This window comes from Cannabis sativa, chromosome 2, assembly GCF_029168945.1.
Source record: "Cannabis sativa cultivar Pink pepper isolate KNU-18-1 chromosome 2, ASM2916894v1, whole genome shotgun sequence".
Taxonomy (NCBI): domain Eukaryota; kingdom Viridiplantae; phylum Streptophyta; class Magnoliopsida; order Rosales; family Cannabaceae; genus Cannabis; species Cannabis sativa.
Genome location: NC_083602.1, coordinates 26,748,591 through 26,765,677, shown reverse-complemented (window position 1 = coordinate 26,765,677; position 17,087 = coordinate 26,748,591). Strand labels below are relative to the sequence as shown.

The 17,087-nt window shown below is 33.0% G+C and overlaps 2 protein-coding genes across 5 annotated transcripts; one reads left to right on the top strand and one right to left on the bottom strand.

Moving 5' to 3' along the window:
- Nucleotides 1–4,000: 4,000 nt before the first annotated feature.
- Nucleotides 4,001–8,098, top strand: LOC133034901 (uncharacterized). The gene is made up of 3 exons (XM_061110394.1): nt 4,001–4,384; nt 4,722–6,712; nt 7,298–8,098. Exons 2-3 carry the CDS (start codon nt 5,117–5,119, stop codon nt 7,691–7,693), a joined length of 1,992 nt encoding a protein of 663 aa, XP_060966377.1. The 5' UTR covers nt 4,001–4,384; nt 4,722–5,116; the 3' UTR covers nt 7,694–8,098.
- A 787-nt stretch (nt 8,099–8,885) lies between these two features.
- LOC115719173 (uncharacterized) lies at nt 8,886–13,419 on the bottom strand. 4 transcript variants are annotated; one of them, XM_030648111.2, is made up of 9 exons: nt 13,384–13,419; nt 12,470–13,017; nt 11,476–11,855; nt 11,076–11,325; nt 10,817–10,982; nt 10,584–10,686; nt 10,348–10,476; nt 9,524–9,739; nt 8,886–9,446 (listed from the first exon to the last, which is right to left on the bottom strand). In XM_030648111.2, the coding sequence occupies exons 2-9, from the start codon at nt 12,690–12,692 to the stop codon at nt 9,168–9,170; spliced, it is 1,746 nt and encodes a 581-aa protein (XP_030503971.2). In that variant the 5' UTR covers nt 12,693–13,017; nt 13,384–13,419; the 3' UTR covers nt 8,886–9,167. The 4 variants fall into 4 exon arrangements, with proteins under 4 accessions (XP_030503971.2, XP_030503973.2, XP_030503972.2 ...); XM_030648113.2 differs by lacking the exon at nt 13,384–13,419 and adding an exon at nt 13,203–13,360; XM_030648112.2 differs by lacking the exon at nt 13,384–13,419 and adding an exon at nt 13,144–13,214.
- Nucleotides 13,420–17,087: the final 3,668 nt, after the last annotated feature.

Here is a 17,087-nt window from a genome sequence, read left to right as displayed (position 1 = left end):
CCCGTATAGTCGGGTCGGGTTCAACCCGAAAAGGACTGTAAACGGGTTTTGTGTTCGGGTCAGCGTAATTGATTTTTTTTCTGATCGGGTTATAACCCGTAACCCGAAATATATCATTTTAATTATTAAAAAATTAATACTTTAAATAATTAATTACTAATTACTGCTGCCTATTCGTATTCACTAATTAGTAATTACTATTGATATTCGTATTCTTCTATTTTCAATTTCAAACTCAGCCTGCTACCTATTCGTATTCACTATTAACTATTAGTATTCACTTCACCGTCCCACCCACATCACACTCGACTGACTCGACTCATCCGACTCACCCACACCACCAGTCGACTCGAGTTGTCACCCACAGGCACCTTACCCTTAAACCATTACCACGCATTAGACGATTCAAACCAAAGCTTCTTCTTCTCCAAGACCGGTGACGGCGGCTGGTTCTCTTCACCGGCGGAGTCGCATCCCTATTTTCTCAGTCGCATCCCTGCCTCTGAAACACTCTTCTTTGACGTTTGTGTAGTTCTCAGTCGCATCCCTGCCTCTGTGATTGTATAATATATCTACTATTATTAATTAATTTTTTTTTATATATATACAGTAGAACCTCTATTCAAGAATAGACTTGGGACCAAGCAAATTATATTCTAATTGAGAGGTTATAACTAAATAGAGTTATACCAGAAAAAAAAAATTAAAATACTAAAAAATATCAATGTAACAATAATAACAATAAATAATTATTAATACTATATTATAATAGAATTATTTTAGAGTAAATATAATGGTAATACATATGTTACAATTTGAAATAAAATTATTAATTTTATGTAAATAAATTTACAAAACATATGTATATATTTTATTAAGATGTAATTATTCTTATATAGAGGTATATTTTGTTAATACGGGACTTAAAAAATGTATAACTAATTACAATTTAGAGATTATTCTTATTTATAAGTGGCCCAAATTGGGACTTGATTTTTTTATAATAAATTAGAGGTTATTCTTGAATAGAGTATTCTTAAATAAAGGTTCTACTGTATATATATCTAATATGTTGATAGAAGAATAGATAAATATTAAACAAGTCGTTTGTTTTTGTCTTTTATGTATTTTTATTTTCTTTTCATCTCATATATATTCTTACACATATATGCATATACTAATAAATATATACCTTACAAACTATCTTGCAACTATTTTGTTATTTCACTTGTCAATATTATTATTACTTTACTCTTTTTGTCTAATATTGTTCTACTATATTAATTATAAAAAAAAGTCCAACTAATGTTAAAAATAGAAAAAAAAAATATTTTTAAAAATTAAATTTTATTTCAGCCCATAAATTAATTCGGGCTGAGCCCAATAGGACCCAAAACCGACCACAACCAACCCGAAAAACCCGACCCGAAACCCGGCGCACCCGAAAACTGGGTTCGGTTATACATTTCCAAGACCCGATGCCCGAAAACCCGAACCCGAAATCCCGAAAACCCGAAAACTCGACCCGTGTGCACCCCTACTCATGAATGGTTTTCTAGCCTTTTAGGATTTTTTAGCAAAGTACTTTTTTGATAGAAAACTTGGTCTATTTCAATATGAGCACCTTAGACCTCTTTATATAGTGTGTATAATATTACCATTTAAAAATTCAAACTGATAACCCCTATGAATGTTATGGACTCAAATGTAATTCATGCACACACCATAACTCCTATAACATTAAGATTTTCAAATTAAGATGTGTTTTACACACTTAATATTGGTGATAAATGTGGAGGTTACTTATAGTAACAAGCAACTTTCCCATATGTTACAAAATGATAAAAAAAAGGTAAATTGCGGCATAAATAACTAATGTTTTAGATTTTATACACTTAAATACTTTATCTTTATTTTTGGAGGCAAAAATACTCAATGTTACAATTCTCTTACACTGTTACTACCAGTACTTCCGTTAACATATAAATATGGACACGTGGAGGGCCCAAATGCATTACATTTATTTATTTTATTTTAAAATTTAATATTCTTAATATAAAAAACTAAATGCTACTTTTTTCAAAAAAAATAAAATAAGAGAGATGCAATACCATAGCTGAGTACCAGTGCAGTATATGGAACTTGATTATCAAATTAAAGTGCCAATATTATGTATAAATTGTTATGAGAACTGATTTTTTTTTTTTAAACAAGTAGCATTTAGTTTTATATATTAAAAATATTAAGTTTTAAAATAAAAAAAAAATAAATGTAATGCATCTGAACCATCCACGTGTCTATATTTATGAGTTAACGAAAAATACTGGTAGTAACGGTATAAGAAAATTGTAACATTAGGTATTTTTTCTTCCAAAAATAAAAATAAAGTATTTAAGTGTATAAAATCTAAAACATTAGATATTTATGCCACAATTTACCAAAAAAAAAAAGTATTATCGTATGTTACGATTTATTACACATATGTTAAAAATAATATAACATTCAGTACCACATGTCTACAAAAAGTTCATAATGCCGTTAGTTGAGTTAAAATAATGGAAATGAGAATCAAAATGAAATTGAAAATACAAACACAAAATGTTATAAATAACAAACCCAACTTTCCTTGTTTATACATTTTTTTTTAAAAAAATTCCTTGATTATTAATACAACTAAATTACTAATAATAAATAGAGTGAAAAAAAAAAAATGTAAGAGATCATAATCCACATGGGAATTCTATTAAAAGTACATAGAAGCTAATTAGATCTCACGTGAATCTTAGGTGGCTTCTGGTCATTATATCTCATGTAATATGCAAAACTCTCATTAAATTCATATAAATAAACAAAAACAATACTTGGCAAAACTGTCGGTGGTGACCCGCAAATATCATTATTTGTTTTAATAAAGTAGTAAACAAATAAATTATCAAACTCTAATCTAATGTTAAATCTTTAGTAGAACCACCAAAATAAATTTCCCATTGAATCTATAAACACCTTTAAATAATTGTATAACACAAATTTAACATTGGTGTAATACAACTTAGTTTTAGTCAATTTTTACTAAACAAAAACCAAAAACTTATATTTTGTTTTATGTTGTTATTAATTTTGAAAAATTCTACAATGCATCACCTTAAAAGAAATACACTGATACACTTCTATTTATTTTAATATTTGAAATAATTTTTCAATCAAATTTTTTCTCATGGTCATGTACGTTATAGTTATTTTAGACATCCTGCAAAATTTTAAGAAATTTGAAAAAATTTAATACACTGAAAACAAGATTCAAACAGTGCGTTGCACGCGTGACTATTTTATTTTATAAATTACTCTGAATTTCATAAAATTTTGTAAGATATCTTAAATAACTATAACGTACACGAATATGAAAAAAAAATAAACTAAAAATTTCTTCTAAATACTGAAATAGATAAAGTGTGTATCAATACATCCCTTGTAAATGAGTACATTGTAGAATCACCCATTAATTTTTATGATGTAAAGCAATGGATAATAATTTTGTTTGGCTTAATTTTTGTAATTTTTTTTAGTTTTTAAAATTAAAAAATAAAAAATCATTTTTTAAATTTAAAAGTCAATCTAAATTTTTTTACTTATTCCAAAAGATTTGTGAAAAATTATTTTTAAAATTAAAATAATTTACATAATTCTTAACTTACTCACAATTTTTTTTAATAATATCTAAATATTTAATTTTTTTTTTTTTTTTTTTTTTTAAAATATCATCATATAATAGCTATCCAAAAATAAAAATAAATCAAAACTTAAATTTAACTTATAACAAAAGTAGAAATTTAACGGAACAAAATTTATTTAGAATACGGATAGGGGTGAATAAGGCAGAAGAATGAGGAGGAAGAGGTTAACTGAAAAAATAACTGTAAGTTATGGCAACAAAAGTAATAGATGAAAAAATGGAGGGTATTTTTGTAAATTGGAGTCCAGAATGGCAACAGAGTTGGCCAGAGGAAAAAAGCAAAAAGGGAAGGACTGTAAAATGCAGATAGAGTTTAGTTTTTAGAGAGAGAAAGAAGATCTGAGTTGGGATCACTGAGTCGCGGGAACGAGTTAGATCACTTCTTTTCTACCTGAGCCGTCAAACATTCAAAAAAATAAAAAATAAAAATTAAAACAAAAAACAAAGAAGAAGTAGGAAGAAGAGGAAGAAGAAGATCCTGGCCGTTAGATCCCATCTCGGATAACCTATACCTACCTTTCGATTCTGCACCTCTCGCTTTCTCTCTTCTCTGCGAAAGCTCAATTTTGAGCTTAAACCTAAGATTCAAAAGAATCAGAGGGAGAGAAAGAGAGGGCTTTTCAAAACCCAATTTGTTTTCTTGTAGATTTTCAGGTACTTTGTCGCTCTCTTCATTTTCTTTTCTATTTTTTTTTGGGTTGCTGGGTGGGGGCGGTAAAGATGGTGAAATTCTCCAGTCTTATTTGTTGGTGGGTTAAAAGTGTGAGAACAATGTGTGGAAAATATATTTAGATTAGGGAATCGGTTTTTTGGATTTTTATTTTAGATCCCAAAATTTTATATTTTCTTTTGGGGAAGATATTGGATTTAGAAAAGAATAGAAATTTTTGGTGCGGAAAGATTGTTTCTTTAGGTTTATCTGCTGAGGAAAGTTTGTTGCTCTTCTTTTAATGGTTGTTTTTGAACTCATTTTTTTGTTTTTGTTTTGCAGCTTTGAAGTACTGTAGTAACTCGACTACTTGAAGATGGAGCTTAGGGTCAGGTGGCGAAAGTGGGTGTCAGTGATTGAGCAGCAGAATAGTTTGAAGCTTTGGCAATCGTGAAGGATTCTTGTTGTAATTTGAATTTGAACTGAATCTTTTTTGAGGGTTGGCGCTAAATTCTTTTGTAGGTTAGTTTCTAGGGCTTAGATAGTTTAAAAATCCATAATTTTGGCATTGGTCTCAAACCCCCAGTAAGTTATCTTTGGCTCTTGCAAGTGTGTAGCTGAAGATAGAGTAGAAACTTTTCCAATTAAGAGTTCAAAATCTTGATTTTCATAGACGATGATGGAAGTGGCTTTTCTGGCTTAGAAACGAAGAAATATATAAAAATTAAACAGAATCAATGGAAGATTTATCAAAGTATGCTCATAGTCCAGTTCATTTAGCGGTGGCTCGGCGAGACTATGCCGCTCTTAGGCGCATTATCGGTTCTCTGCCTCGGCTTGCCAAGGCCGGTGAGGTTAACACTGAAGCTGAATCTCTTGAGGCAGAGATTCGAGCTGATTCTGTTTCGTCTGTCATTGACCGTCGTGATGTTCCTGGCCGTGAGACTCCTCTGCATCTTGCTGTGAGGCTTAGGGACCCAGTTTCAGCTGAGATACTAATGGCTGCTGGTGCAGATTGGAGTCTTCAGAATGAGAATGGTTGGAGTGCTCTCCAAGAAGCAGTATGCACCAGAGAGGAAACAATCGCCATGACCATTGCTCGACACTACCAACCTCTTGCTTGGGCCAAATGGTGTCGTAGACTTCCTCGTATTGTGGCGTCTGCATCAAGAATTCGTGATTTTTACATGGAGATAACGTTTCATTTTGAGAGCTCAGTTATCCCTTTCATAGGCCGAATTGCGCCTTCTGATACTTATCGAATCTGGAAGCGGGGTTCTAATCTCCGTGCTGATATGACCCTTGCTGGGTTTGATGGATTTCGCATTCAAAGGTCTGATCAAACGTTTCTGTTTCTTGGAGAAGGCTACACTTCGGAAGATAACAATGTGAATTTGGCACCTGGTACTCTAATTGTTCTTGCCCACAAAGAGAAGGAAATTACTAATGCTTTGGAAGGAGCTGGTGCCCAACCAACTGAACAAGAAGTTGCCCATGAAGTGGCCTTGATGTCACAGACAAATATGTATAGGCCTGGGATTGATGTAACTCAGGCTGAGCTTGTTCCCCATCTAAACTGGAGGAGACAGGAGAGGACAGAGATGGTTGGAAGCTGGAAGGCTAAAGTTTATGATATGCTTCATGTCATGGTTAGTGTGAAATCAAGAAGGGTTCCGGGTGCTATGACTGATGAGGAGCTCTTTGCTGTGGATGATGAAGAAAGGACAGCCAATGGGGGTGATAATGATGAGTATGATGATGTATTGACAGCTGAGGAAAGAATGCAGCTTGATTCTGCTCTTCGTATGGGGAACCCTGATGGTATTTGTGAGGATGAAGAACACGGGGCTCTTGATGGCCAAGAAAATGGTTCAGGAGGTGCCTATGAAAACGGTGAGTCTAATGGTATGTCTAAGGAGAAGAAAAGTTGGTTTGGTTGGAATAAGAAAGGTGGCAAGGCTAACAGTGATGATTCTGAAGATTCGAAGAATTTGAAGAAGGTCTCAAAGTTAGCTACAGAAGGCAGCAACCAGAAGTCACTTGATCATCAAAAACCAACATCTGAATCATATAGGGAGGATACGACAGATGCCAAGAAGGGAAAAGAAAAGAACAGCAAGAAGAAGAAGAAGAAAGGAGTGCCTGGTGAAATTAAGCACGAGAGTGAGTACAAGAAGGGTTTAAGACCTGTATTGTGGTTAACTCCTGATTTCCCCTTGAAAACAGATGAACTTCTGCCTTTACTAGACATTTTAGCTAACAAAGTCAAGGCTGTTAGAAGACTAAGGGAGCTTCTAACTACCAAACTTCCACTCGGCACTTTTCCTGTTAAGGTAACTAAATATTTGTATTTTTTGTAATCCCGAACACACTTTGATTTTTATGGACCATTGAGGTGTCAGTTAAGCATTGAAATACTTTCAAGCTTAACTTAGAAATAAAAGAACAATCATGTAGTTATTTTTTTTTGTGAATTCATTATTTTATTATAAGCACATAAAACCAGATTCTTTTTATTAAATAGAAGGTTTGTCGTGTCATTTTTTTTCTTGCTTAGTTCATGTCACTTGTAGCGTTCATGCTGCAATCTGCAGGTGTTGGCCATGTGATTCCAGCATTTTAAAATGGCTGAAATTTTATTGACAATTTGTCTCGCATGATTTTAAAAATGCATTTGGTCTTTTGATTTTTGGATCTTCTATTACACCCGAATGTGCTAAGAATTGTTTTATGACAGTGAGCTTCTCTAGTAACGGTGTAGGGACTGATTTTCTATTACTTTAGACACGGTTTAATTATATCTTGATAGTATATAAAAAATTGTTTTCTAGTATTTCATACTGATAGTTCTCTCAAGAACAAATATTCTCTATTTCGCTATTTGAGTGTTGATCATGACTTTCTTTCCCCTGCCTTAGGTTGCTATTCCTATCGTGCCGACCATTAGAGTCCTAGTCACTTTTACAAAATTTGAGGAGCTACAGCCAATCGAGGAGTTCTCAACACCTCTCTCCAGTCCAGCACATTTTCAGGATGCAAAATCAAAAGATTCAGAAGCATCTTCTTCATGGATTTCATGGATGAGAGGGAGCCGAGGTGGGCAATCAAGCGATGGCGAAAGCCACCGGTTTAAAGATGAAGTGGACCCTTTCCACATACCATCAGATTATACTTGGATTGACGCCAATGAGAAGAAACGCAGGATGAAGGCTAAGAAAGCCAAAAACAAGAAGCATAAAAAACACACAGCGGCCAGAGCCGCTGCTGATGGGGGACAAGGACAACAGCAGGTGAGTGAGGATGTGGAAGAGTAATTGGCATTAAAGACTTAAAATTTGTTACTTTTACCAAATACCCAATTTGAAGAGCTGACAACAGGAAAAGGAGGTAAAAATAGAAAGCACATTCATTGCCCACATCTGACTTTATAATTCTTCCCTCTGAGTTTGTGTTGGAGGATTTACAGGAGAGAAAGAAAGAAAGAAATCTCTTTGGGTATGGATCAGTTGGCGTTCATTCAGAAAAGGGTTATCTTATTTTGTTGAATTGTTATGTGATGTGAAATTTGAGAGGAACAGGCTCCTCCTCTTTTATTAATAGCTTATTGCGTCCTGATTTTTTTCTTTCTTTCTTTCAACACGAATCATTGTATCTAAAGTTTATCATTTTTGTGATTGTCATTCTCTTCAGTTTGTTATTATGCGAGTCAAAGTTGGTCACTTTCATCTTTCACTTTATTTTTTATTATTATACCCCTCTTATGAAAGATTTAACGTTATAATATTAGAGTCGGATACTGCCATTACTTTCCAAACAAAAAAGATTGATAGGATTGTCGTATTGTCTTCTAATCATTCTTTAAGCAAGATGTAGATTAGTAAACGACAAAGATTGGAAGAAAAATGATTAAAAAATCAACACAAAGATTCAATTCGTACTTGGAAAAAAGCTTGGCTTTTGTGTCTTGTAGTGCAGGTCCACACATTTGACAGATTGTCAATCTTGTGGAAAACTTGGATTTTGTTGCTTTGTTTTGCTGAAGCCACCAGCCAGTAGCCACCACTAGAGTTTACTAAGAATTGACAGTTTTGGAGTTACTCTCAATGATGTTTAGATAATATGTTTAATCGTAGGGACTTCAGAACTTGTGGGCATTAACATATAGTACGTGTACATGTTTTATGACTCTAAAATTGTTGAAAACTGGTGAATTTACTTCGTTAGTTATTGCCTGGTAAACTAAGTGATGCAACAATTAAGTGAAGAATTCATCACGTCATTGTAATATTTTTTATGTGCATGTTACTATTACGTTTTTTTCTTCTTGACATACTAAAAAATATTTGATCTGTGATTGAGTTTGTCCTCAGAGTAGGCACTGCTGCTTTTTCTTTTCTTTTTTCTTGACTGAGTTCTTTTTTCTTCTGTTTTCTTTAAAGATGACATAAAACCATGTGAACAACAGATTTCAAGCAGTCAACCATTACATCAACAAGGAATAATATGAAGAGATTTTCATATTTACCATCACTTTAGATTATGATTCTGTTTACATTAATTATATGTACAAAACAATTCACCATTTCAGCAACTCAACATGGACAACAAATCAGTAGGCCGTTACTTATAACAGAACTGTTGAGCACCCTATTTCTTGATTTTGTACTATTAATTGTATAACAGAATGTGATTGGACTAAAGCTGATGGGCCGACCCATAATGGTTATGGTAGAATCACTACACAAATTTACATACGTACATACCTACCTAATCTACAATTTTGAATCTTTACCAAAACCTATCCTTGTTGACACTTAAGTATCCAGCCATGACTTTTCCCCCAGTGTTCCTCATTCCATCTATGAGAAAGCACCAAGTGGAACCAAGTGCCCCAATAAAAAAGTCAGCTTCTATTGCCATCAAGAAGTTGACAATTGGATAATTTGTACTAGTTTCCCTACCGAGACTGGCTTCATAAGCGGCCATGGACGTGTTCCCGACTTGTCTTCTCACATTGGTGTAGTAGAAGTTCCAGTGAGAGTATCCTCTGGACTTGTCAATAACTTCCTGTAATCCATACATTTTTTTTTTCAAAATACTGCTAAAACAATGCTAAAGGAAATAAGTTTGAACCAACTATGTACCTGCATTTCAGTGGAGATCCAGACACTGTTGAGGTGTGGGAAGCGCCTTCTGATGCGGTCGGCTAGACTCATGTATTCTTCGAATTCAACAACCTTCATTTCGCATGCTTTGTCTCCCATTCTCACATGCATGCTCAGTAATGGCCGTGGGATCCAAGGCTTATGATTTGACCATACAAACTCTTCAATATCTGATCTTTTGTCATTCCTAACATCCTGCAAAAGAAAAGGTCTTCAGATTAGCATCTTGGTTGCTGCACAAAAGGAATGAATTGGAATGAGGTGTTAATGGTTAGAAATCTAATAATTTTATCCATAACTAATCCAATCAGACCCAATTTTCATATAATTAGATAGGAATTTATTGTAAGTTAGGCCAGTACCAAAGGGTAAATAATAATTTTGATTAGTTCAAAATTACACAAGTCCAACATAATCATAAGTCCTAATTAATATATAAATTTATTCTAGTTCAACATCAATTAAACAAACAATAACTAGGCCATCAGACCATCTGCACCAAGAGCAATTAAAACAAGTCTAACAAAATATTAAATATTCATTATACAAATCCATCAACCCTAAATCAACATATATATAGAATTGGGTTGGTCAATTTTATTGGATTCCAAAATTATGAATCCAATTTTTGACAATCGGTTATGAGAGGACTAGTCAATTTGGTCAGTTTTAATTGGATATGAATTGAGACCTATAATTTCTGTATATCTGTGACAAGAAAGAAATAAATTAAGACAGAAACATCTTATGATTGTTTGTTTTGTTCAACACCAATACAGAGAACAAGGACTAGAATTTCCAACCTTAGGCCACTCTCCAGCAAAACTTTTAAGAACCATAGTAGCAGCTTCCTTCCCGAATGCTGCATGGCGAGCATTGTTGAGTAAGCCGCATGTGTACTCACTTTCAAATCTCATTAAATAGCGTACGGCCTGATGCAGTCAAAGTATATCAACTTATCATATAATGTTTCTATTTCTTTTAACATACATTTGGACTAGATGTTCCAGGGAATAATTGATTGTACAAAAACTCTTACTTGTGCTCTCCACCATCTCCGATCCATTTTGCGATGATATGCCATTAAAGTTCCATTAATTTCTGTAGTTGGCTGCAGATTATTCCAAGGATCACCCCATATCCTACATTTGGTAAAATATTTAATGATATTAATTAAGCATGATATCATTGGTGTAAACTCAACCAAAATGGTTTCGTATGCATTATGAAAAAGAATGTCTATTTTCACCAATTGTACTTTATCTTTCTTACCTTGGAGTATGTCCAGCCCATATTTGCTTAGAGCTATAATTTTGTTTTACTCTTACAATTCCTTCCTGCCATGCTTGTTTACTCTCAAGAAGCTCAAGCGCTCTGTCTCGGCAATCTTGGGATGTTTCTGGGAGAAAGTAGCAAGACCAGCTGGAGCGAGAGGAGCCTGTGAATTCAGTAAACATATCAGAGATAAGATTGCAGTTTAAATTATAAGAAACTAGTATATTCGTTGCCATGATATGTTAAGACATACTACCTTTGCAACCATCATGGTCAGCTCGGTTATAGAAGTTGGTCACAAGGACTCGTTTTTCATTGATTGCAAGGGCAAGAACACCAGCCATTTCAGCTAGCTGAGCTCCAATACCGAAGCCGGGTTCTCTTTCCCAATCAGCTACAAGAAATCTCACACTAGGATCTCTGCAGTTTAAAGGATGCTGATGAAGCCATATGTCTCTTTGCACTTTTCTAGTCAAAGGGTAATTATCTTCATCAGACCCGGTTATCTGCAGCAGAAAATGCTTGAACTTAGTACAAAAACACATACTTGCTTTGTTTATGCCGCTAACTTATCCAAAAAAAGAAATTGCCAAATTCCCAATCAAATATTAGGATTTTCACATAAAGAGTCATTGGTTTCGAAAATAGAACCATACCCAAGGAGGATGAGAACCTTCATATGCAGCCTGATGCTTAAAATTCTTAAACTGATCACTCTTTGCAGCAGCAGGAAATGAATCCAACTGGCCCTTCCAACTTGTCCAAGGAGGGAAATTCTCATTCCCGCCGCGCTTATCAAGCCGCTCATTCTCTTGTGTTTTCAATTTGCAATTCATCAAGTGAGGAGCATTTGGGACATCAGATTCATTCAGTCCAAGTTTGAGGAGGTGATGCTCATTCTTTTCTAATGAAATGCCAGTAGTAAGTAAGGAACTCCAAGCTGAATAGAGTTGTGCCACCCTCTCATCATTGATTTTTTCTTTACTTAACCTTGAATCAGTTATTTTCTCTGTTGCTTTCGGTACAAAATCGCAGTCTGTTGATGAGTTCGTTCATTTATTTCAATAATGTCAATAAATTCTACTCAAGTAGAGTGAATGATCAGTCAATTTAATGCAAACCAGTTATTTTGTATGGCTGGGATTGATGATTCAAATTAATTTTTCCAAGGAAATAGTGTACAACACATTAATTGTTTCTATATTGGCTTTTATTGAAAGTAAATAGAAAATTAAGTATTATTAAGAACTGAAATGCCAATTAAATTTAGTCTTAGAGAAGCTAAACAACAAACTTTTTTTTTTCCTTTTGAAAACTAAGTGATTCTAGCTTTGACTTTACTTTGAATACACCTTTTAATCATTCTTGTTATTGCTTTTCAATTGTTCACTTCAGAATTAAGACACATTTTAAAGAAACTTCATGAAAAGTGGGGAAAAATCAAGATAAAATATAATGGCCAATTTAAAAAACCCAAAATTCTTATCATTGCATAATCAATCCATTCTTAATTTTCCTTTGAATTTAAGCAAAGTCCCAATTTTAAATAAAAATAAATAAATCAGAACACTAAGAAATAGGAAAATGATCAAGAAGTGAAGAAATTATCAGAAGAAAAATAAAAGAAGAGGAAACTATAATTTAACTCACTGATCATATCTGAGGTTGAAGTCCCCATTGAAATGGCAGAAAATGAAAACCCACCAAGCTCAAAAGTACCAAGAGATGTAAGAGCAGCAAGAAACACAGTTGTGAGACATATTCCACTTAGAAAACCCACCACACAAATTTGGCATGGAAATGAATTTCCCATCTGCAATGCCTTCTGTGACACAACTCTCTCAAGAGACTTCTGGTTTAATGCTTCCATCATCTTTTTTTTTTTTTTCCTTTCAAAAGATTTGATCTTTTCTTACCTTTCCCTCTTCTCTAACTAAACAAATAATAGTTAGAATCACAAGAAAGAATACTCAAGCTATTTTGTCACAAGAAGTAAATGAAGAGTTCACTTTCTTTTGTTGACTAAGAAAGAGTATGGGCTAAAGGCTACTACTAAAGCCTCCTCCATGGCTAGCTAGCTCCAACTATTACTCAAAACAAGGAACAAATTTTACAGAATTGTCATCGTACGTCTTCATAACCATTTATTTCACCTTTGCATTTAGTGGTCCACTTCTATATATATTGTCCTTCCCATGCTGCACAAACAAAATTTAAGAAAACAAAAAAAATCATTTTCATAATCAGAAACTGTCTTAGACAAATGACAGTCTAAGGTTTTTATAAAGAGAAAGTGGCAGAAGCAAATGTTATATGATTAAAACCTCCATAGTTGAGAGAAAAAATTGGTAAAGAAATATAGAGTGAGAGAGGGAAACCGTACATGCAGAAAAAGTAGGGAAAGGGAAGATACTTTCAATGACTTGAATTATTTTAAATATATCTTCAAATTTAAATCACATGAAAATGAAAATGAAACGTACACTTGGACGAATAGACAAAAAAGAGAAAAGAGAGAGAGAAAGAGAGTAACTAAACAAGTGGGCTATAAATCTACAGCATACCATACCACACCATGCAAAGTGACACATATATCATAAACGACAATAAACTGATTTGGATTTGGAGAGATAAGACTCAAAAACAGGCAATTAATATATTCATATATAAATGGGATATTTTGAGGTTTGTATCATCATAATTTAAGTGGGTATTTCAGTAAAACCGAAAAGAATATAGGTTTTGTATCAGAATGGGAAATGACAAAAGAGGGAGAGAAATGGCCATTGGGAAACTGACCAGTTTCAGCTTCTCAAGAAAGAAAAATAAAAACAAGGGAAAGATAGACAAACGTGTCATTTTTCTCCCTCTCTCTCTTGTTCTCTTTACTCAATCACTAATATTATCCAATGAGAGAGAGATCATATTCTCAACCTCCAGAGTTTGTGGACCCTACCTCACTCCTTTCCTTTCCTTTCCTTTCCTTTCCTTATCGTTCTCTTTTCTTTTACCAACTTCTTCCAATATTTAGTACTGATCATCACCCACGTTATCATATTTTTTGCACAAACTATTTCTTTAGAATATCATGTCTTTATAGATTAAAAAACATAAAAGGATTGAGTGCAATTTATAAAATGCCAGAACATTGTATAATAACAAGTGAGGATTTGGGTATTCAGTATCTAAAATGTCGTACATTTTTCTCCTTCACTAGCTAATTGCACTTACTTTCCTTTCTTATAAAGATATGTTTCTTTTTTTTGCTTAACATAAAGATATGCTTAGTAGCGGTCCAACCAACTCCAAACATATATATAATATATAGAAATTTTAAGATATGATTTTGTCTTAAGTAAAGAGATTAAATTAGTTTGAAATTTAATACTTACGTGTACGTGATAACATGTGTATAATTAAGAAAAAGATTACAATACTTCAATTTTGGTATTTTAATTATTATTATTATTATTATTATTATTAAATCAAGTCTTTCTTTATTAGTTTTCATCATAGATAGGTGAGTTTTACTGATAAAATTAACACAAGTGGTGGTGTTGGTGGCTACGAATTCCAGATGGGATGATATCATGAGGACAGTTGACTGGGATGAAAGTGTGTTTTACTTAGGTCTCCCGTGAATTCCTAGGTAAGACAGTTGGGAGCTCACTGAGTTTGTCAGATTTGGATATATAATTAAGTTAAAACTCAACAAAACAAAAGCATCTATTCCATTGCCAATCCTGCAGTTCAGTTGAGATTGATTACATTTACGTGAGTACCAAACAAAGTATATATGTATAACTATATCAAATTATATCATACATCTTATTATATTAAGCTATTCACTTGTTTCTACTAATATTCATTTACAATCGGCACAACTGGGGACTTTTGCTTACTTATTTATTTATTCATTTTGTATATTGAAAGAGGGGAATACAAACTTAGGATACTTGCTATTCGCCAGAAAAAAAAATGTTAGGATGTATTAATTAAAATAAGGGGATTATTTCACAAATACACAAAAACAACAAATAAATTACAAAAATACAGTTTTACGGAATTTTAAATATTTTTACGATTTTGTTAATTTTATTTACAAAAAAATACGGTCTTTTTATGTTGTACTCTTATTGTTAATTTTTTGTTATTTGTATGTTATTATTTGTTATTGTTTTGATGTTATATATATGCTATTTTAATATTACTTTTATGTAGTTTTCTTGTTGTTTTTGTGTTGTTTCTACTAAATACCATAAAAATGTTGGAAATTATTTTACCAGGATCTTAGATCTACTCACAAGTATGTTTATTAACACCCTTAATATGAACTTTCTAAAACGATGAAATAAACACGTATAAAGTTTAAGAAACCTTACATTGGGTGCAGCGGAATAATATGACTCCTTCCGTTCATATATCTAGCCCTTGATTCCTTTCTGTAGCAGAGCATTATCAATATCTGAACCTGGATCTCTTTCTCTGAATCTTTGATGCTGAAACTCCTTCTTGCTGAAAGTCTTTCTTCACGATCTTCCTCACTATGGTTGAGGTATCACTTGCTGTGTGTGGGCACTACTCTTACACTAAGAATTTCGAAATTTGAGAGGGAAGAAAGAGAGAGGGAGTGGTCGGCCAGATAGGGAGAGAGAAGGCTCAGGTTTTTTTGAATCAGAAGTGTCAGAAGAAAAGTGTAATTTTCTTGAAGCATTCACTATCTATTTATAGCATTCCACTAGGGTTATGTTTGAATTATTTGGCATTAAAATAATGAAAATATCAGAGGTAAATTCCTATAAAAGTGGTCGGCCCTATACTAGTGGATTTGGGCCTCACTTTTTGCAATTTTGCAGTTTTATCTTTTCTGCATCTGATTTTCTCAAAAACGCCAATTTTCTAATTCAACCATTTAAATGCCAATTCTAACTATTTAATAACTATAAATAATTATTAAATAATATTGTCATTTATCATATTTATTAATTGAACAATACAAAGTATCATAATTAATAAATATGCCCCTATTAACTCTTTCTTTACAATTTCGCCCTTACTTAGTGAAAAATTCACAAATAGACATAGTCTAATTTGAGAATTATAATTGATTAATCAAAACCAATTACATGAGTCTTACAAGCAATATTATCTCAACTAGTACGGGGACCATGGGTCTATATAACCGAGCTTCCAATAAGTAGATCAAGAATTTAGCACTAAAATTCACTAACTTATTAATTCTTCGTTGAATCCACGCATAGAACTCAGAATTGCACTCTCAGTATATAGAATGCTCTATATGTTCCACCATATAGACGCATCATTAGTTATCCATTGTTATAATCCTAATGTGATCATGATCCTCTATATGAATGATCTACACTGTAAAGGGATTAGATTACCGTTACACCCTACAATGTATTTATTCCTTAAAACACTTGACCCCGTATAAATGATATTTCAGCTTATGTGAAATGAGTACTCCACCATTTATGTTCGTTTGGTCAAGCTCGAAGGAGATCATCCTTTGCTTACTATTCGCCAGATAGAAGCTATAGATTCCTATTTATGCTAGCGCTCGCACTCAATTGCACTACCGTGTTCCCAAAATGTACGTATCACCCTGACCTAAAAGTAGGCTTAACTAACAAATCAAAGAACACGAATAGCCTTTCAAGATTGAGCCTAATCATAACAGGATTAAGAACATTTAATCTAGGATCAACTAGGCGATATTGACTTGAATAGATATTACGGTAAGTTTAATAAATCTAAGTCAAAGTTCAATATCGGTCCCTTCTGATGCATACTCCATGCATCCAACCTGAGCTTTACTTTAACCAATGCTCTGGAAAGAACATAGCAGTTCTCCAAATGCAAGTAAACTCTGTTGTAGATTATCATATCAGTAAAACCCTATGTCTGATAAATCTAGAAAACTTTATTCACATAGTCATGTTTACTTTCCAATGTGTTGACGGCACAATAAACAGGATCAAGTATGTGAAAAGGGTTTCAGATGAATTTATACATTATGTACATATAATCATGAAATAAATCATGTGAACCATGCAACATTAAATGTTATTTCTGATCTATATTAATAAGTAAATCTGATTACATTGAAATGAGTTTTATTTAGGGCATAAAATCCAACAAAAAATATAAAAAAAAAATTCTTTAAACGTAAAAATGTAATTTTTTTTTTATATAAAAAATGGCATCTTATGTAATTATTCCTAAAATAATTGGGCAAGATTTTTATTGG